The sequence below is a fragment of the Oncorhynchus keta genome, chromosome 3, assembly GCF_023373465.1.
Source record: "Oncorhynchus keta strain PuntledgeMale-10-30-2019 chromosome 3, Oket_V2, whole genome shotgun sequence".
Classification (NCBI taxonomy): Eukaryota; Metazoa; Chordata; class Actinopteri; order Salmoniformes; family Salmonidae; genus Oncorhynchus; species Oncorhynchus keta.
Window position 1 is genome coordinate 26,564,682 of NC_068423.1, and position 16,984 is coordinate 26,581,665.

The 16,984-nt window shown below is 58.1% G+C and overlaps 1 protein-coding gene across 1 annotated transcript in view; it reads right to left on the reverse strand.

The window, feature by feature from the left end:
• Window positions 1-524: 524 nt before the first annotated feature.
• mcu (mitochondrial calcium uniporter) overlaps window positions 525-16,984 on the reverse strand; it is a 159,809-nt gene continuing 143,349 nt past the window's right edge. Inside the window, exon 9 of the mRNA XM_052494758.1 lies at window positions 525-3,756. Within this exon, the coding sequence (XP_052350718.1) occupies window positions 3,673-3,756 (84 nt within the window). The 3' untranslated portion in view covers window positions 525-3,672. The remainder of the gene's footprint in view (window positions 3,757-16,984) is intronic.

The following is a 16,984-nucleotide window of genomic DNA, read 5'->3' on the forward strand; positions in this document are numbered from 1 at the left end:
TCTACCCCTTCTAATTAACAGAATAGATCTACCCCTTCTAATTAACAGAATAGATCTACCCCTTCTAATTAACAGAATAGATCTACCCCCTCTAATTAACAGAATAGATCTACCCCTTCTAATTAACAGAATAGATCTACCCCTTCTAATTAACAGAATAGATCTACCCCTTCTAATTAACAGAATAGATCTACCCCTCTAATAAACAGAATAGATCTACCCCTCTAATTAACAGAATAGATCTACCCCTCTAATAAACAGAATAGATCTACCCCTCTAATTAACAGAATAGATCTACCCCTTCTAATTAACAGAATAGATCTACCCCTTCTAATTAACAGAATAGATCTACCCCCTCTAATTAACAGAATAGATCTACCCCCAAGCCAATCCCCACAACTGACGTAACAACATAGATATGGCTTTGTTTTATCAACCAGCAGAACGTTAACCAGGGTTTGATCGTATGTATCGAGAGTAACAACAACAATGTCAATAATGCTCCTACTACACATTAACGTGTGTATTCCACTGATTCTACCATCCTGTAGCATCCGCGTTCTCTGTCTGCCAGGGGGAGGGGGGCAGTTACTTGGAACAGCTACTAGGAGCAGTGGGAGGAGAGAACTTTGGACGGAACAGCCTTGTTTGCGTGAATGAACCTCAAGCACATACAGTTTATACTTCTTTAGCCGTATTTGCAGCTCCGGGTTTTTAATGACAGGTTATTGATTGATTGATTGAGGCGATCGAATGATTAAGTCGGTCATAGGTCATAGGTCATATGGAGGGTGACAGGAGAGACCTTTTACAAAACCCAGAAGTAAAATGTTTCATAATTTGGACATGTTTTGGTTCACATTTGAACCATTGATATCATGTCATTGAAATATGCGTTGTGTTGAATGCTGTCTGAAGCCAAGACCAATTAAAAAAAAATGTTTTAAGAACAAATCAATTATACTTATTTGTTATTGTCACAAATGGGGGAAAAAAAGCACGTCCGATCTGAGACATTCCCTGTAAAAGTTAAGAAAATGGCTTTACTTTTGCAGCAACAATGAATCAGTATTATGTGTGTGTGTGTGTGTGTGTGTGTGTGTGTGTGTGTTTTATGATCCTCTATATGTTCCTTGGCTTAAATGATGTCCTACAAAACCTCACATACAGACGAAGAAGACTTATCGTTGAACAACCTGCAATCTACAGCATGCCTGTCTGTGTCTGACTGTCTCACACACACACACACACACACACACACACACACACACACACACACACACACACACACACACACACACACACACACACACACACACACACACACACAGTTAGTATGTCTCTTTTTTTATATCCTCACAATTAGGTTGGTGTGAAGAGGTGAGCATATTCAGAAATGGTACACAGTCTGGCCACAGCTGTTAGTGAGGGTTCTACGGGGGTACATCACAACTGTTGGTGAGGGTTCTACAGGGGTACATCACAGCTGTTAGTGAGGGTTCTACAGGGGTACATCACAGCTGTTAGTGAGGGTTCTACAGGGGTACATCACAGCTGTTAGTGAGGGTTCTACAGGGGTACATCACAGCTGTTAGTGAGGGTTCTACAGGGGTACATCACAGCTGTTAGTGAGGGTTCTACGGGGGTACATCACAGCTGTTAGTGAGGGTTCTACGGGGGTACATCACAGCTGTTAGTGAGGGTTCTACAGGGGTACATCACAGCTGTTAGTGAGGGTTCTACAGAGGTACATCGCAGCTGTTAGTGAGGGTTCTACAGGGGTACATCACAGCTGTTAGTGAGGGTTCTACAATGTTCTCTTGGCTGATATGAGTTATAGTGTAGTTGGAAGGAATTGTAGGATATGTGAGTGGCACGCGGAATCTCTCGGCCAGAAATCAATCTCAGAACTCTTGTTTGTGGATGATGGGTGTTTGTCTATGAAGCCTTGGTGGGTTATATTGCTGGTAGTACAATGAGAACAGTGTGTGAGAGAAGAAGTGGGGAAAACCTATTGATACGGGGGTCCTGTATGGTTGAGACATTACTATATTACTATATTACTGAGATAGGATGTTAAAGAGAGAGCTCCTCCCCCCACTGAATGATCTAAACCTCCTCTATCTTCATTGGGATTGATTGTATATTATTAGTATATTGTTTCTCATAACAAATATAGCTTCTAAAATAAAACCCCTGGGAATACTGGAACACACAGTGATGTTGTTATCGGAAGTACTATCCTCCAATCCCGGCGCAGCATGTTACAGGAAACAGGAAGTCGATAGGAAGTCAACAACAGGAATAAGAAGTGAGGTGTGGTCACCTGACCTCAACTCCGTCTATCCACTTCCTGTAAAGGCTGTGACAATCTGAAAGGCGCCTGATAAAAGGTCCTTGTCATCATAGCAATATGCTCCGTGGGTAGCTGTCCGTCAGGCAGAGAGGGCGGGAACTGGTTACAGGCGGGGCAGGGTTGGCCACAGCCAATCAGACGAGACAAGAGGGGTCGGCCAAGGTCAACGTTCACCTAGAGGGTCACAGGAACCCTTGTCCAATCACAGCCATGTCCTCCGTGCATGCAGAGGTCAGAGGGCTGAGGTTAAAGGTCAAGGGGGTGGAGCAAGAGGTTCCCAGCTAGAGGATATTCATGGGACACAGACGTCCCGAGGCCCCACAGGAGTGGTGTGTGTGTGTTTGAATGCTGCACTGTGGGCCTAGCTAACACATAGATATAGCAACCTATAAGTGGCTTGGGGTTGAAGTCCCGGGATATCACCACACACACTTATAGACGTGTCCATTTGTCTGCCGCCGTCCCCTACACCTCCGCTGTAACTCCTCACACTGCAGCGTGTCACTTCCTGTACGTCCCCTAGAACTTCCTGCAGGCTGTGCTGAAGTCCTGTTGCATATCCATAGCACCCAGTTTCATCATAATCTCCACCCCCAGACACAATTTGATTCAGTTTCTGTTCTTCTAAACCTCCTCTACAGATGGGTTTACTTTATCATTTGAGTTATTCAAGTTTCTGTTCTTCTAAACCTCCTCTACAGATGGGTTTACTTTATCATTTGAGTTATTCAAGTCAGAGAAATTAAAAAAGGAGAAAATGTAAAAAAAACAACAAAAAAACTCCCGCGGTCGGTCGCTAAAGGCAAGGGTTTGTTAACAAAGAGGAGTAAAGGTGGACGGATGGAGAGAGAGGAGGGGGGTAAGGAGGGATGGAGGAGGGTAAGGAAAGGAGGGATGGAGGAGGGGAGGAGGGTAAGGGGAGGAGGGCAAGGAAATTAGGGATGGAGGAGGGTAAGGGGAGGAGGGAAAGGAAAGGAGGGAAGGAGGAGCGGAGGAGGGTAAGGAAAGGAGGGATGGAGGGATGGAGGAGGGCAAGGAAATGAGGGATGGAGGAGGGGAGGAGGGTAAGAGGAGGAGGGCAAGGAAAGGAGGGAAGGAGGAGCGGAGGAGGGTAAGGAAAGGAGGGATGGAGGAGGGTAAGGGGAGGAGGGATGGAGGAGGGTAAGGGGAGGAGGGATGGAGGGTAAGGGGAGGAGGGCAAGGAAAGGAGGGATGGAGGAGCGTAAGGAAAGGAGGGATGGAGGAGGGTAAGGAAAGGAAGGATGGAGGAGTGGAGGGAGAGATGAAGAAAGCAGAGGAGGACATCACTCTTCCCATCAATCTTTGCTGGCGGCGGTGAGTTGCTGGACAGGAAGTTGGAGCTGGAGGGGGTCCCTCAGGCGTTTCAGATCTAACTCCACCTGGGGGAGAGAATAATATGAGAAATGTGTGAATTCCTTCTACAATTGCTCATTTTTTGTCATGACGTTTCAATCCAGATTATAAAACCATGACAGGGTACATTTTGTGAAGGCATGTTAATGTATGTTAATGTGTGCATGCCTGTGTCTGTCTGTGTGCTAACATGCCAGCCTGACTTCTGTTCCTGCCTAGGGTTGGTGTCGGGGTTAGTGTCGGGGTTAGTGTCGGGGTTAGTGTCGGGGTTGGGGTTAGTGTCGGGGTTAGTGTCGGGGTTAGTGTCGGGGTTGGGGTTAGTGTTGGGGTTAGTGTCGGGGTTAGTGTCGGGGTTGGGGTTAGTGTTGGGGTTAGTGTCGGGTTGGTGTCGGGGTTAATGTCGGGGTTGGGGTTAGTGTCGGGGTTAATGTTGGGGTTGGGGTTAGTGTTGGGGTTGGTGTCGGGGTTGGTGTTAGTGTCGGGGTTCGGGTTAGTGTCGGGGTTAGTGTCGGGGATGGGGTTAGTGTCGGGGTTGGGGTTAATGTTGGGGGTGGGGTTAGTGTCGGGGTTGGGGTTAGTGTCTGGGTTGGTATTAGTGTCGGGGTTGGTGTTAGTGTCGGGGTTGGTGTTAGTGTCGGGGTTGGTGTCGGGGTTGGGGTTAGTGTCGGGGTTGGGGTTAGTGTTGGGGTTAGTGTCGGGGTTGGTATTAGTGTCGGGGTTAATGTCGGGTTGGGGTTAATGTCGGGGTTGGGGTTAATGTCGGGGTTGGGGTTAGTGTCGGGGTCGGGGTTAGTGTCGGGGTTGGTATTAGTGTCGGGGATGGTATTAGTGTCGGGGTTGGTATTAGTGTCGGGGTCGGGGTTAGTGTCGAGGTCGGGGTTAGTGTCGGGGTTGGTATTAGTGTCGGGGTCGGGGTTAGTGTCGGGGTCGGGGTTAGTGTCGGGGTTGGTGTCAGTGTCGGGGTTGGTGTCAGTGTCGGGTTAGTGTCGGGGTTGGGGTTAGTGTCGGGGTCGGGGTTAGTGTCAGGGTTGGTGTCAGTGTCGGGGTTGGTGTCAGTGTCGGGGTTAGTGTCGGGGTTGGTGTCAGTGTCGGGTCGGGTTAGTGTCGGGGTTGGGGTTAGTGTCGGGGTTAGTGTCGGGGTCAGTGTCGGGGTTGATGTCGGGGTTGGGGTTAGTGTCGGGTCGGGGTTGGGGTTAGTGTCGGGTTGGGGTTAGTGTCGGGTTGGAGTTAGTGTCGGGGTTGGAGTTAGTGTCGGGGTTGGGGTTAGTGTCGGGGTTGGGGTTAGTGTCGGGGTCGGTGTTAGTGTCGGGGTTAGTGTCGGGGTCGGGTTAGTGTCGGGGTCGGGTTAGTGTCGGGGGTCAGGGTTAGTGTCGGGGTTGGGGTTAGTGTCGGGGTTGGGGTTAGTGTCGGGGTTGGGGTTAGTGTCGGGGTTGGGGTTAGTGTCGGGGTTAGTGTCAGGGTCGGGGTTAGTGTCGGGGTTGGGGTTAGTGTCGGGGTTGGGGTTAGTGTCGGGTTGGGGTTAGTGTCGGGGTTGGGGTTAGTGTCGGGTTGGTGTCGGGGTTGGGGTTAGTGTCGGGGTTGGGGTTAGTGTCGGGGTTAGTGTCGGGGTTGGGGTTAGTGTCGGGGTTGGTGTTAGTGTCGGGGTTGGGGTTAGTGTCGGGGTTGGGGTTAGTGTCGGGGTTGGTGTCAGTGTCGGGGTTAGTGTCGGGATTGGGTTTAATGTCGGGGTTGGGGTTAATGTCGGGGTTGGGGTTAATGTCGGGGTTGGGGTTAGTGTCGGGGTTAATGTCGGGGTTGGGGTTAGTGTCGGGGTTAGTGTCGGGTTGGGGTTAATGTCGGGGTTGGGGTTAGTGTCGGGGTTAATGTCGGGGTTGGGGTTAATGTCGGGGTTGGGGTTAGTGTCGAGGTTAATGTCGGGTTGGGGTTAATGTCGGGGTCGGGGTTAGTGTCGGGGTTCAGGTTAGTGTCGGGGTTGGGGTTAGTGTTGGGGTTGGGGTTAGTGTCGGGGTTGGTGTCAGTGTCGGGGTTGGGGTTAGTGTCGGGGTTGGGGTTAATGTCGGGGTTGGGGTTAGTGTCGGGTTAATGTCGGGTTAGTGTCGGGGTTAGTGTCGAGGTTAGTGTCGGGGTTAATGTCGGGGTTGGGGTTAGTGTCGGGGTTAGTGTCGAGGTTAGTGTCGGGGTTAATGTCGGGGTTGGGGTTAGTGTCGGGGTTAATGTCGGGGTTGGGTTTAGTGTCGGGTTAGTGTCGGGTCGGGGTTAATGTCGGGGTTGGGGTTAGTGTCGGGGTTAATGTCGGGTTGGGGTTAATGTCGGGTTGGGGTTAATGTCGGGGTTGGGGTTAGTGTCGGGTCGGGTTAGTGTCGGGGTTGGTATTAGTGTCGGGATGGTATTAGTGTCGGGGTTGGTATTAGTGTCGGGTCGGGGTTAGTGTCGAGGTCGGGGTTAGTGTCGGGGTTGGTATTAGTGTCGGGGTCGGGGTTAGTGTCGGGTCGGGGTTAGTGTCAGGGTTGGGTTTAATGTCGGGGTTAGTGTCGGGTCGGGGTTAATGTCGGGGTTGGGGTTAGTGTCGGGGTTAATGTCGGGGTTGGGGTTAATGTCGGGTTGGGGTTAGTGTCGGGGTTAATGTCGGGGTTGGGGTTAATGTCGGGTCGGGTTAATGTCGGGGTTGGGGTTAGTGTCGGGGTTGGGGTTAGTGTCGGGGTTGGGGTTAGTGTCGGGGTTGGTATTAGTGTCGGGGATGGTATTAGTGTCGGGATGGTATTAGTGTCGGGTCGGGGTTAGTGTCGAGGTCGGGTTAGTGTCGGGGTCGGGTTGGGGTTAGTGTCGGGGTTGGTATTAGTGTCGGGGTCGGGGTTAGTGTCGGGGATGGGGTTAGTGTCGGGGTTAGTGTCGGGGATGGTATTAGTGTCGGGGTTAGTATTAGTGTCGGGGTTGGGGTTAGTGTCGGGTCGGGTTAGTGTCGGGAATGGGGTTAGTGTTGGGGTTAGTGTCGGGGTTGGTGTCGGCGGCCGGGGTTGGTGTTAATGTCGGGGTTGGTGTCAAGGCCGGGTTGGTGTTAATGTCGGGGTTGGTGTCGGCGTCCGGGGTTGGTGTTAATGTCGGGGTTGGTGTCAGCGTCGGGGTTGGTGTCAGTGTTGGGGTTGGTGTCAGCGTCGGGGGTTGGTGTCAGCGCCGGGGTTGGTGTCAGCGGGGTTGGTGTCAGCGTGGGGGTTGGTGTCAGCGTCGGGGTTGGTGTCAGCGTCGGGTTGGGGTTAATATCGGGGTTGGGGTCAGCGCCGGTGTTGGTGTCGGGGTTGGTGTCAGCGTCGGGTTGGGGTTAATATCGGGTTGGGGTCAGCGTCGGGTTGGTGTCAGCGTCGGTGTTGGTGTCGGGATTGGTGTCAGCGTCGGGGTGGTGTCAGCGTCGGGTTGGTGTCAGTGTCGGGGTTGGTGTCAGCGGGGTGGTGTCAGCGTCGGGGTTGGGGTCAGCGGGGGCTTGGTGTCGGCATCGGGGTGGTGTCGGCGTCGGGGTTGGTGTCGGGCGTCGGGGTTGGTGTCGCGCGGGGTCCGGGGTTGGTGTCGGCGTCGGGTTGGTGTCAGCGGGGTTGGGGTCAGCGTCGGGGCTGGTGTCGGCGTCGGGGTTGGTGTCGGGCGTCGGGGTTGGTGTCGGGGTTGGTGTCCGTGTCGGGGGTTGGTGTCAGCGTGGTGTCGGGGTTGGTGTCAGCGTCGGGGTTGGTGTCGGCGTCGGGGTTGGTGTCGGGGGTTGGTGTCGGCGTCGGGTTGGTGTCAGCGTCGGGGTTGGTGTCCGTGTCGGGGTTGGTGTCAGCGGGGTTGGTGTTGGGGTTGGTGTTAATGTCGGGGCTGGTGTCAGCGTCGGGTTGGTGTCAGCGTCGGGTTGGTGTCGGGGTTGGTGTTAATGTCGGGGTTGGTGTCAGCGTGGGGTGGTGTCAGTGTCGGGGTTGGTGTCAGCGTCGGGGTTGGTGTCAGCGTCGGGGTTGGGGTCAGCGCGGGCTGGTGTCAGCGTCGGGGTTGGGGTCAGCGCCGGGCTGGTGTCGCGCGGGGTTGGTGTCGGCGTCGGGGTTGGTGTCGGGGTTGGTGTCGGGCCGGGGTTGGTGTCGGCGTCGGGGGTTGGTGTCGGGTTGGTGTTAATGTCGGGGTTGGTGTCAGTCGGGTTGGTGTCAGCGTCGGGGTTGGTGTCAGTGTCGGGGTTGGTGTCAGCGTCGGGGTTGGTGTCAGCCGGGGTTGGGGTCAGCGTCGGGTTGGTGTCAGCGCCGGGTTGGTGTCGGGCGTCGGGTTGGTGTCGGGCCGGTGTCAGCCGGGTTGGGGTCAGCGTCGGGGTTGGTGTCGGCGTCGGGTTGGTGTCAGCGTCGGGTTGGTGTCCGTGTCGGGGTTGGTGTCAGCGTCGGGTTGGTGTCCGTGTCGGGGTTGGTGTCAGCGTCGGGGTTGGTGTCGGGGTTGGTGTCGGGGTTGGTGTTAATGTCGGGGTTGGTGTCAGCGGGGTTGGTGTCAGCCGGGTTGGTGTCAGTGTCGGGGCTTGGTGTCAGCCGGGTTGGTGTCGGTCCGGGTTGGTGTCGCGTCGGGGCTGGTGTCGGCGTCGGGGTTGGTGTCGCGGCCGGGGTTGGTGTCGCGGCTGGGGTTGGTGTCGGCGGCCGGGGTTGGTGTCAGCGTCGGGTTGGGGTCAGCGTCGGGTTGGTGTCAGCGTCGGGGTTGGGGTTAGTGTCGGGGTTGGGGTTAATGTCGGGGTTGGGGTTAGTGTCGGGTCGGGTTAATGTCGGGGTTAGTGTCGGGTTAGTGTCGAGGTTAGTGTCGGGGTTAGTGTCGAGGTTAGTGTCGGGGTCGGGGTTAATGTCGGGGTTGGGGTTAGTGTCGGGGGTTAATGTCGGGGTTGGGTTTAGTGTCGGGGTTAGTGTCGGGTCGGGTTAATGTCGGGTTGGGGTTAGTGTCGGGTTAATGTCGGGGTTGAGGTTAATGTCGGGTTGGGGTTAATGTCGGGTTGGGGTTATTGTCGGGTCGGGGTTAGTGTCGGGGTTGGTATTAGTGTCGGGATGGTATTAGTGTCGGGGTTGGTATTAGTGTCGGGGTCGGGGTTAGTGTCGAGGTCGGGTTAGTGTCGGGGTTGGTATTAGTGTCGGGTCGGGGTTAGTGTCGGGGTCGGGGTTAGTGTCGGGGTTGGGTTTAATGTCGGGGTTAGTGTTGGGGTCGGGTTAATGTCGGGGTTGGGGTTAGTGTCGGGGTTAATGTCGGGGTTGGGGTTAATGTCGGGTTGGGGTTAGTGTCGGGGTTAATGTCGGGTTGGGGTTAATGTCGGGGTCGGGGTTAATGTCGGGGTTGGGGTTAGTGTCGGGTTGGGGTTAGTGTCGGGGTTGGGGTTAGTGTCGGGGTTGGTATTAGTGTCGGGGATGGTATTAGTGTCGGGGATGGTATTAGTGTCGGGTCGGGAGGTGTCGAGGTCGGGGTTAGTGTCGGGTCGGGGTTAGTGTCGGGGTTGGTATTAGTGTCGGGTCGGGGTTAGTGTCGGGGATGGGGTTAGTGTCGGGTTAGTGTCGGGATGGTATTAGTGTCGGGGTTAGTATTAGTGTCGGGTTGGGGTTAGTGTCGGTTGGGTTAGTGTCGGGAATGGGGTTAGTGTCGGGTTAGTGTTGGGGTTAGTGTCGGGTTGGTGTCAAAGGCGTCGGGGTTGGTGTTAATGTCGGGTTGATGTCGGCGTCGGGTTGGTGTTAATGTCGGGGAGGTGTCAGCGTCGGGGTTGGGGTCAGCGTCGGGGTTGGTGTCAGCCGGGTTGGTGTCGCGTCGGGGTTGGTGTCGGCGTCGGGGTTGGTGTCGCGCGTCAGCGTCGGGTTGGTGTCGGCGCCGGGTTGGTGTTGGTGTCGGGGTTGGTGTTGGTGTCGGGGTTGGTGTTAATGTCGGGGTTGGTGTCAGCGGGGGTTGGTGTCGCGTCGGGTTGGTGTCGCGCCGGGTTGGTGTCGGGTTGGTGTCCGTGGTCGGGGTTGGTGTCAGCGTGGGTTGGTGTCGGGTTGGTGTCGGGGTTGGTGTCGGGGTTGGTGTGGTGTCAGGGTTGGTGTCGGCGTCGGGGTTGGTGTCGGGCTGGTTGGGCGGCAGCGTCGGGGTTGGGGTCGGCGGGGTTGGTGTCGGGTTGGTGTCAGCTCAGGGGGTTGGGGTCAGCGTCGGCTGGGTCGGCCGGGGTTGGTGTCGGCGCGGGTTGGTGTCAGCCGGGTTGGTGTCAGCGGTTGGGGTCAGTGTCGGGGTTGGTGTCAGCGTCGGGGGCTGGTGTCAGCGTCGGGTTGGGGTCAGTCGGGGTTGGTGTCAGCGGGGTTGGGGTCAGCCGGGCTGGTGTCGGCGTCGGGCTGGTGTCGGCGTCGGGTTGGTGTCGGGTTGGTGTCGGCGTCGGGGTTGGTGTCGGCGTCGGGGTTGGTCAAGGGGCTGGTGTTAATGTCGGGGGTTGGTGTCAGCGTCGGGGTTGGTGTCAGCGCCGGGGTTGGTGTCAGTGTCGGGTTGGTGTCAGCGTCGGGTTGGTGTCAGCGTCGGGTTGGGGTCAGCGTCGGGGTTGGTGTCAGCGTCGGGTTGGTGTCGGCGTCGGGTTGGTGTCGGCGTCGGTGTCAGCGTCGGGGTTGGGGTCAGCTCGGGGTTGGTGTCGAGCTGGGTTGGTGTCAGCCGGGTTGGTGTCCGTGGTCGGGGTTGGTGTCAGCGTGGGTTGGTGTCCGTGTCGGGGTTGGTGTCAGCGTCGGGTTGGTGTCGGGTTGGTGTCGGGGTTGGTGTTAATGTCGGGGTTGGTGTCAGCGTCGGGGTTGGTGTCAGCGTCGGGGTTGGTGTCAGTGTCGGGTTGGTGTCAGCGTCGGGGTTGGTGTCGGCGTCCGGGTTGGTGTCGGCGTCGGGGTTGGTGTCGGGCGGCGGGGTGGGTCGAGTCCGGGGTGGTGTCGGGCCGGGTTGGTGTCGGGCGTCGGGGTTGGTGTCAGCGTCGGGTTGGGGTCAGCCGGGTTGGTGTCAGCGTCGGGGTTGGGGTTAGTGTCGGGGTTGGGGTTAATGTCGGGGCTGGGGTTAGTGTCGGGTCGGGGTTAATGTCGGGTTAGTGTCGGGTTAGTGTCGAGGTTAGTGTCGGGGTTAGTGTCGAGGTTAGTGTCGGGGTCGGGTTAATGTCGGGGTTGGGGTTAGTGTCGGGTTAATGTCGGGTTGGGTTTAGTGTCGGGTTAGTGTCGGGTCGGGGTTAATGTCGGGGTTGGGGTTAGTGTCGGGGTTAATGTCGGGGTTGAGGTTAATGTCGGGTTGGGGGTTAATGTCGGGGTTGGGGTTAGTGTCGGGTCGGGGTTAGTGTCGGGGTTGGTATTAGTGTCGGGGATGGTATTAGTGTCGGGGTTGGTATTAGTGTCGGGTCGGGTTAGTGTCGAGGTCGGGGTTAGTGTCGGGGTTGGTATTAGTGTCGGGTCGGGGGTTAGTGTCGGGTCGGGTTAGTGTCGGGTTGGGTTTAATGTCGGGGTTAGTGTTGGGGTCGGGTTAATGTCGGGGTTGGGGTTAGTGTCAAGTTAATGTCGGGGTTGGGGTTAATGTCGGGGTTGGGGTTAGTGTCGGGGTTAATGTCGGGGTTGGGGTTAATGTCGGGTCGGGGTTAATGTCGGGGTTGGGGTTAGTGTCGGGGTTGGGGTTAGTGTCGGGGTTGGGGTTAGTGTCGGGGTTGGTATTAGTGTCGGGGATGGTATTAGTGTCGGGGATGGTATTAGTGTCGGGTCGGGTTAGTGTCGAGGTCGGGGTTAGTGTCGGGTCGGGGTTGGGGTTAGTGTCGGGGTTAGTGTCGGGTCGGGTTAGTGTCAGGGTTGGGTTTAATGTCGGGGTTAGTGTCGGGTCGGGGTTAATGTCGGGTTGGGGTTAGTGTCGGGGTTAATGTCGGGGGTTGGGGTTAATGTCGGGGTTGGGGTTAGTGTCGGGGTTAATGTCGGGTTGGGGTTAATGTCGGGTCGGGTTAATGTCGGGTTGGGGTTAGTGTCGGGGTTGGGGTTAGTGTCGGGGTTGGGGTTAGTGTCGGGGTTGGTATTAGTGTCGGGGATGGTATTAGTGTCGGGATGGTATTAGTGTCGGGTCGGGTTAGTGTCGAGGTCGGGGTTAGGTCGGGGTCGGGGTTGGGGTTAGTGTCGGGGTTGGTATTAGTGTCGGGTCGGGGTTAGTGTCGGGGATGGGGTTAGTGTCGGGGTTAGTGTCGGGGATGGTATTAGTGTCGGGGTTAGTATTAGTGTCGGGGTTGGGGTTAGTGTCGGGTCGGGTTAGTGTCGGGAATGGGGTTAGTGTTGGGGTTGAGTGTCGGGGTTGGTGTCGGCGTCGGGTTGGTGTTAATGTCGGGTTGGTGTCGGCGTCGGGTTGGTGTTAATGTCGGGGTTGGTGTCGGCGTCGGGGTTGGTGTTAATGTCGGGGTTGGTGTCAGCGTCGGGTTGGTGTCAGTGTTGGGGTTGGTGTCAGCGTCGGGGTTGGTGTCAGCGTCGGGGTTGGTGTCAGCGTCGGGTTGGTGTCAGCGTGGGGTTGGTGTCAGCGTCGGGGTTGGTGTCAGCGTCGGGGTTGGGGTTAATCTCGGGGTTGGGGTCAGCGTCGGTGTTGGTGTCGGGGTTGGTGTCAGCGTCGGGTTGGGGTTAATATCGGGGTTGGGGTCAGCGCCGGGCTGGTGTCAGCGCCGGTGTTGGTGTCGGGATTGGTGTCAGCGTCGGGGTTGGTGTCAGCCGGGTTGGTGTCAGTGTCGGGGCTGGTGTCAGCGTCGGGCTGGTGTCAGCGTCGGGGTTGGGGTCAGCGTCCAGGCTGTCGGCATCGGGGCTGGTGTCGGCGTCCGGGGTTGGTGTCGGCGTCGGGGTTGGTGTCGGCGGCCGGGTTGGTGTCGGCGTCCGGGTTGGTGTCAGCTGTCGGGCTGGGGGTCAGCGTCGGGCTGGTGTCGCGTCGGGCTGGTGTCGGCGTCGGGGCTGGTGTCGGGGTTGGTGTCCGTGTCGGGGTTGGTGTCAGCCGGGTTGGTGTCGGGGCTGGTGTCAGCGTCGGGGGTTGGTGTCGGGCGTCGGGGTTGGTGTCGGGGTTGGTGTCGGGCGCCGGGGTTGGTGTCAGCTCGGGTTGGTGTCCGTGTCGGGTTGGTGTCAGCGTCGGGGTTGGTGTTGGGGTTGGTGTTAATGTCGGGGTTGGTGTCAGCGGGGTTGGTGTCAGCGTCCGGGTTGGTGTCGGGGTTGGTGTTAATGTCGGGGTTGGTGTCAGCGTCGGGGTTGGTGTCAGTGTCGGGGTTGGTGTCAGCGTCGGGGTTGGTGTCAGCGTCGGGTTGGGGTCAGCGTCGGGGTTGGTGTCAGCGTCGGGTTGGGGTCAGCGTCGGGTTGGTGTCGGCGTCGGGGTTGGTGTCGGCGTCGGGTTGGTGTCGGGTTGGTGTCGGCGTCGGGGTTGGTGTCGGCGTCGGGGTTGGTGTCGGGGTTGGTGTTAATGTCGGGGTTGGTGTCAGCGTCGGGGTTGGTGTCAGCGTCGGGGTTGGTGTCAGTGTCGGGGTTGGTGTCAGCGTCGGGGTTGGTGTCAGCGTCGGGGTTGGGGTCAGCGTCGGGGGTTGGTGTCAGCGTCGGGGTTGGTGTCGGGCGTCGGGGTTGGTGTCGCGTCGGTGTCAGCGTCGGGGTTGGGGTCAGCGTCGGGGTTGGTGTCGGCGTCCCGGGGTTGGTGTCAGCGTCGGGGTTGGTGTCCGTGTCGGGGCTGGTGTCAGCGTCGGGGTTGGTGTCCGTGTCGGGGTTGGTGTCAGCGTCGGGTTGGTGTCGGGGTTGGTGTCGGGGTTGGTGTTAATGTCGGGGTTGGTGTCAGCGTCGGGGTTGGTGTCAGCGTCGGGTTGGTGTCAGTGTCGGGGTTGGTGTCAGCGTCGGGGTTGGTGTCGGCGTCGGGTTGGTGTCGCGTCGGGGTTGGTGTCGGCGTCGGGGTTGGTGTCGGGTCGGGGTTGGTGTCGGCGTCGGGGTTGGTGTCTCCTTGTCGGGGTTGGTGTCAGCGTCGGGTTGGGGTCAGCGTCGGGGTTGGTGTCAGCGTCGGGGTTGGGGTTAGTGTCGGGGTTGGGGTTAATGTCGGGGTTGGGGTTAGTGTCGGGTCGGGGTTAATGTCGGGGTTAGTGTCGGGGTTAGTGTCGAGGTTAGTGTCGGGGTTAGTGTCGAGGTTAGTGTCGGGGTCGGGGTTAATGTCGGGGGTTGGGGTTAGTGTCGGGGTTAATGTCGGGGTTGGGTTTAGTGTCGGGGTTAGTGTCGGGGTCGGGGTTAATGTCGGGGTTGGGGTTAGTGTCGGGGTTAATGTCGGGGTTGAGGTTAATGTCGGGGTTGGGGTTAATGTCGGGGTTGGGGTTAGTGTCGGGGTCGGGGTTAGTGTCGGGGTTGGTATTAGTGTCGGGGATGGTATTAGTGTCGGGGTTGGTATTAGTGTCGGGGTCGGGGTTACTGTCGAGGTCGGGGTTAGTGTCGGGGTTGGTATTAGTGTCGGGGTCGGGGTTAGTGTCGGGGTCGGGGTTAGTGTCGGGGTTGGGTTTAATGTCGGGGTTAGTGTCGGGGTCGGGGTTAATGTCGGGGTTGGGGTTAGTGTCGGGGTTAATGTCGGGGTTGGGGTTAATGTCGGGGTTGGGGTTAGTGTCGGGGTTAATGTCGGGTTGGGGTTAATGTCGGGGTCGGGGTTAATGTCGGGGTTGGGGTTAGTGTCGGGTTGGGGTTAGTGTCGGGGTTGGGGTTAGTGTCGGGGTTGGTATTAGTGTCGGGATAGGTATTAGTGTCGGGGATGGTATTAGTGTCGGGGTCGGGGTTAGTGTCGAGGTCGGGGTTAGTGTCGGGGTCGGGGTTGGGGTTAGTGTCGGGGTTGGTATTAGTGTCGGGGTCGGGGTTAGTGTCGGGGATGGGGTTAGTGTCGGGTTAGTGTCGGGATGGTATTAGTGTCGGGTTAGTATTAGTGTCGGGGTTGGGGTTAGTGTCGGGGTCGGGTTAGTGTCGGGAATGGGGTTAGTGTCGGGGTTAGTGTTGGGGTTAGTGTCGGGGTTGGTGTCGGCGTCGGGGTTGGTGTTAATGTCGGCGTCGGGGTTGGTGTTAATGTCGGGGTTGGTGTCAGCGTCGGGGTTGGGGTCAGCGTCGGGTTGGTGTCAGCGGCCGGGGTGGTGTCGCGTCGGGGTTGGTGTCGGCGTCGGGTTGGTGTCGGCGTCAGCGTCGGGGTTGGTGTCGGCGTCGGGTTGGTGTTGGTGTCGGGGTTGGTGTTGGTGTCGGGTTGGTGTTAATGTCGGGTTGGTGTCAGCGTCCGGGTTGGTGTCGAAGCGTCGGGTTGGTGTCGGCGTCGGGTTGGTGTCGGGGTTGGTGTCCGTGTCGGGGTTGGTGTCAGCCGGGGTTGGTGTCGGGGTTGGTGTCGGGGTTGGTGTCGGGTTGGTGTCAGCGTCGGGTTGGTGTCAGCGTCGGGGTTGGTGTCGCGTCGGGTTGGTGTCGGGGTTGGTGTCGGCGGCCGGGTTGGTGTCAGCGTCGGGTTGGGGTCAGCGTCGGGGTTGGTGTCGGCGTCGGGGTTGGTGTCGGCGTCGGGGTTGGTGTCAGCCCGGGCTGGTGTCAGCGTCGGGGTTGGGGTCAGTGTCGGGAGTTGGTGTCAGCGTCGGGGTTGGTGTCAGCGTCGGGTTGGGGTCAGCGTCGGGGTTGGTGTCAGCGTCGGGGTTGGGGTCAGTCGGGGTTGGTGTCGGCGTCGGGGTTGGTGTCGGCGTCGGGGTTGGTGTCGGGGTTGGTGTCGGCGTCGGGTTGGTGTCGGCGTCGGGGTTGGTGTCGGGGTTGGTGTTAATGTCGGGGTTGGTGTCAGCGTCGGGTTGGTGTCAGCGTCGGGGTTGGTGTCAGTGTCGGGGTTGGTGTCAGCGTCGGGTTGGTGTCAGCGTCGGGGTTGGGGTCAGCGTCGGGTTGGTGTCAGCGTCGGGGTTGGTGTCGGCGTCGGGGTTGGTGTCGGCGTCGGTGTCAGCGTCGGGGTTGGGGTCAGCGTCGGGTTGGTGTCGCGTCAGGGTTGGTGTCGTCGGGGTTGGTGTCCGTGTCGGGGTTGGTGTCAGCGTCGGGGTTGGTGTCCGTGTCGGGGTTGGTGTCAGCGTCGGGGGTTGGTGTCGGGGTTGGTGTCGGGGTTGGTGTTAATGTCGGGGTTGGTGTCAGCGTCGGGGTTGGTGTCAGCGTCGGGTTGGTGTCAGTGTCGGGGTTGGTGTCAGCGGGGGTTGGTGTCGGGCGGGGGTTGGTGTCGGCGCGTCGGGGGTTGGTGTCGAGGCCGGGGTTGGTGTCGGCGTCGGGGTTGGTGTCACGTCGGGCTGGTGTCGCGTCGGGGTTGGTGTCAGCGTCGGGGTTGGGGTCAGCGTCGGGTTGGTGTCAGTCCGGGTTGGGGTTAGTGTCGGGGTTGGGGTTAATGTCGGGGTTGGGGTTAGTGTCGGGTCGGGTTAATGTCGGGGTTAGTGTCGGGGTTAGTGTCGAGGTTAGTGTCGGGGTTAGTGTCGAGGTTAGTGTCGGGGTCGGGGTTAATGTCGGGTTGGGGTTAGTGTCGGGGTTAATGTCGGGGTTGGGTTTAGTGTCGGGGTTAGTGTCGGGGTCGGGGTTAATGTCGGGGTTGGGGTTAGTGTCGGGTTAATGTCGGGGTTGAGGTTAATGTCGGGGTTGGGGTTAATGTCGGGGTTGGGGTTAGTGTCGGGGTCGGGGTTAGTGTCGGGGTTGGTATTAGTGTCGGGATGGTATTAGTGTCGGGGTTGGTATTAGTGTCGGGGTCGGGGTTAGTGTCGAGGTCGGGTTAGTGTCGGGGTTGGTATTAGTGTCGGGTCGGGTTAGTGTCGGGTCGGGGTTAGTGTCGGGTTGGGTTTAATGTCGGGTTAGTGTTGGGGTCGGGGTTAATGTCGGGGTTGGGGTTAGTGTCGGGGTTAATGTCGGGGGTTGGGGTTAATGTCGGGGTTGGGGTTAGTGTCGGGGTTAATGTCGGGGTTGGGGTTAATGTCGGGTCGGGGTTAATGTCGGGGTTGGGGTTAGTGTCGGGGTTGGGGTTAGTGTCGGGGTTGGGGTTAGTGTCGGGGTTGGTATTAGTGTCGGGATGGTATTAGTGTCGGGGATGGTATTAGTGTCGGGTCGGGGTTAGTGTCGAGGGTCGGGGTTAGTGTCGGGGTCGGGGTTGGGGTTAGTGTCGGGTTGGTATTAGTGTCGGGGTCGGGGTTAGTGTCGGGGATGGGGTTAGTGTCGGGGTTAGTGTCGGGGGATGGTATTAGTGTCGGGTTAGTATTAGTGTCGGGGTTGGGGTTAGTGTCGGGGGTCGGGTTAGTGTCGGGAATGGGGTTAGTGTCGG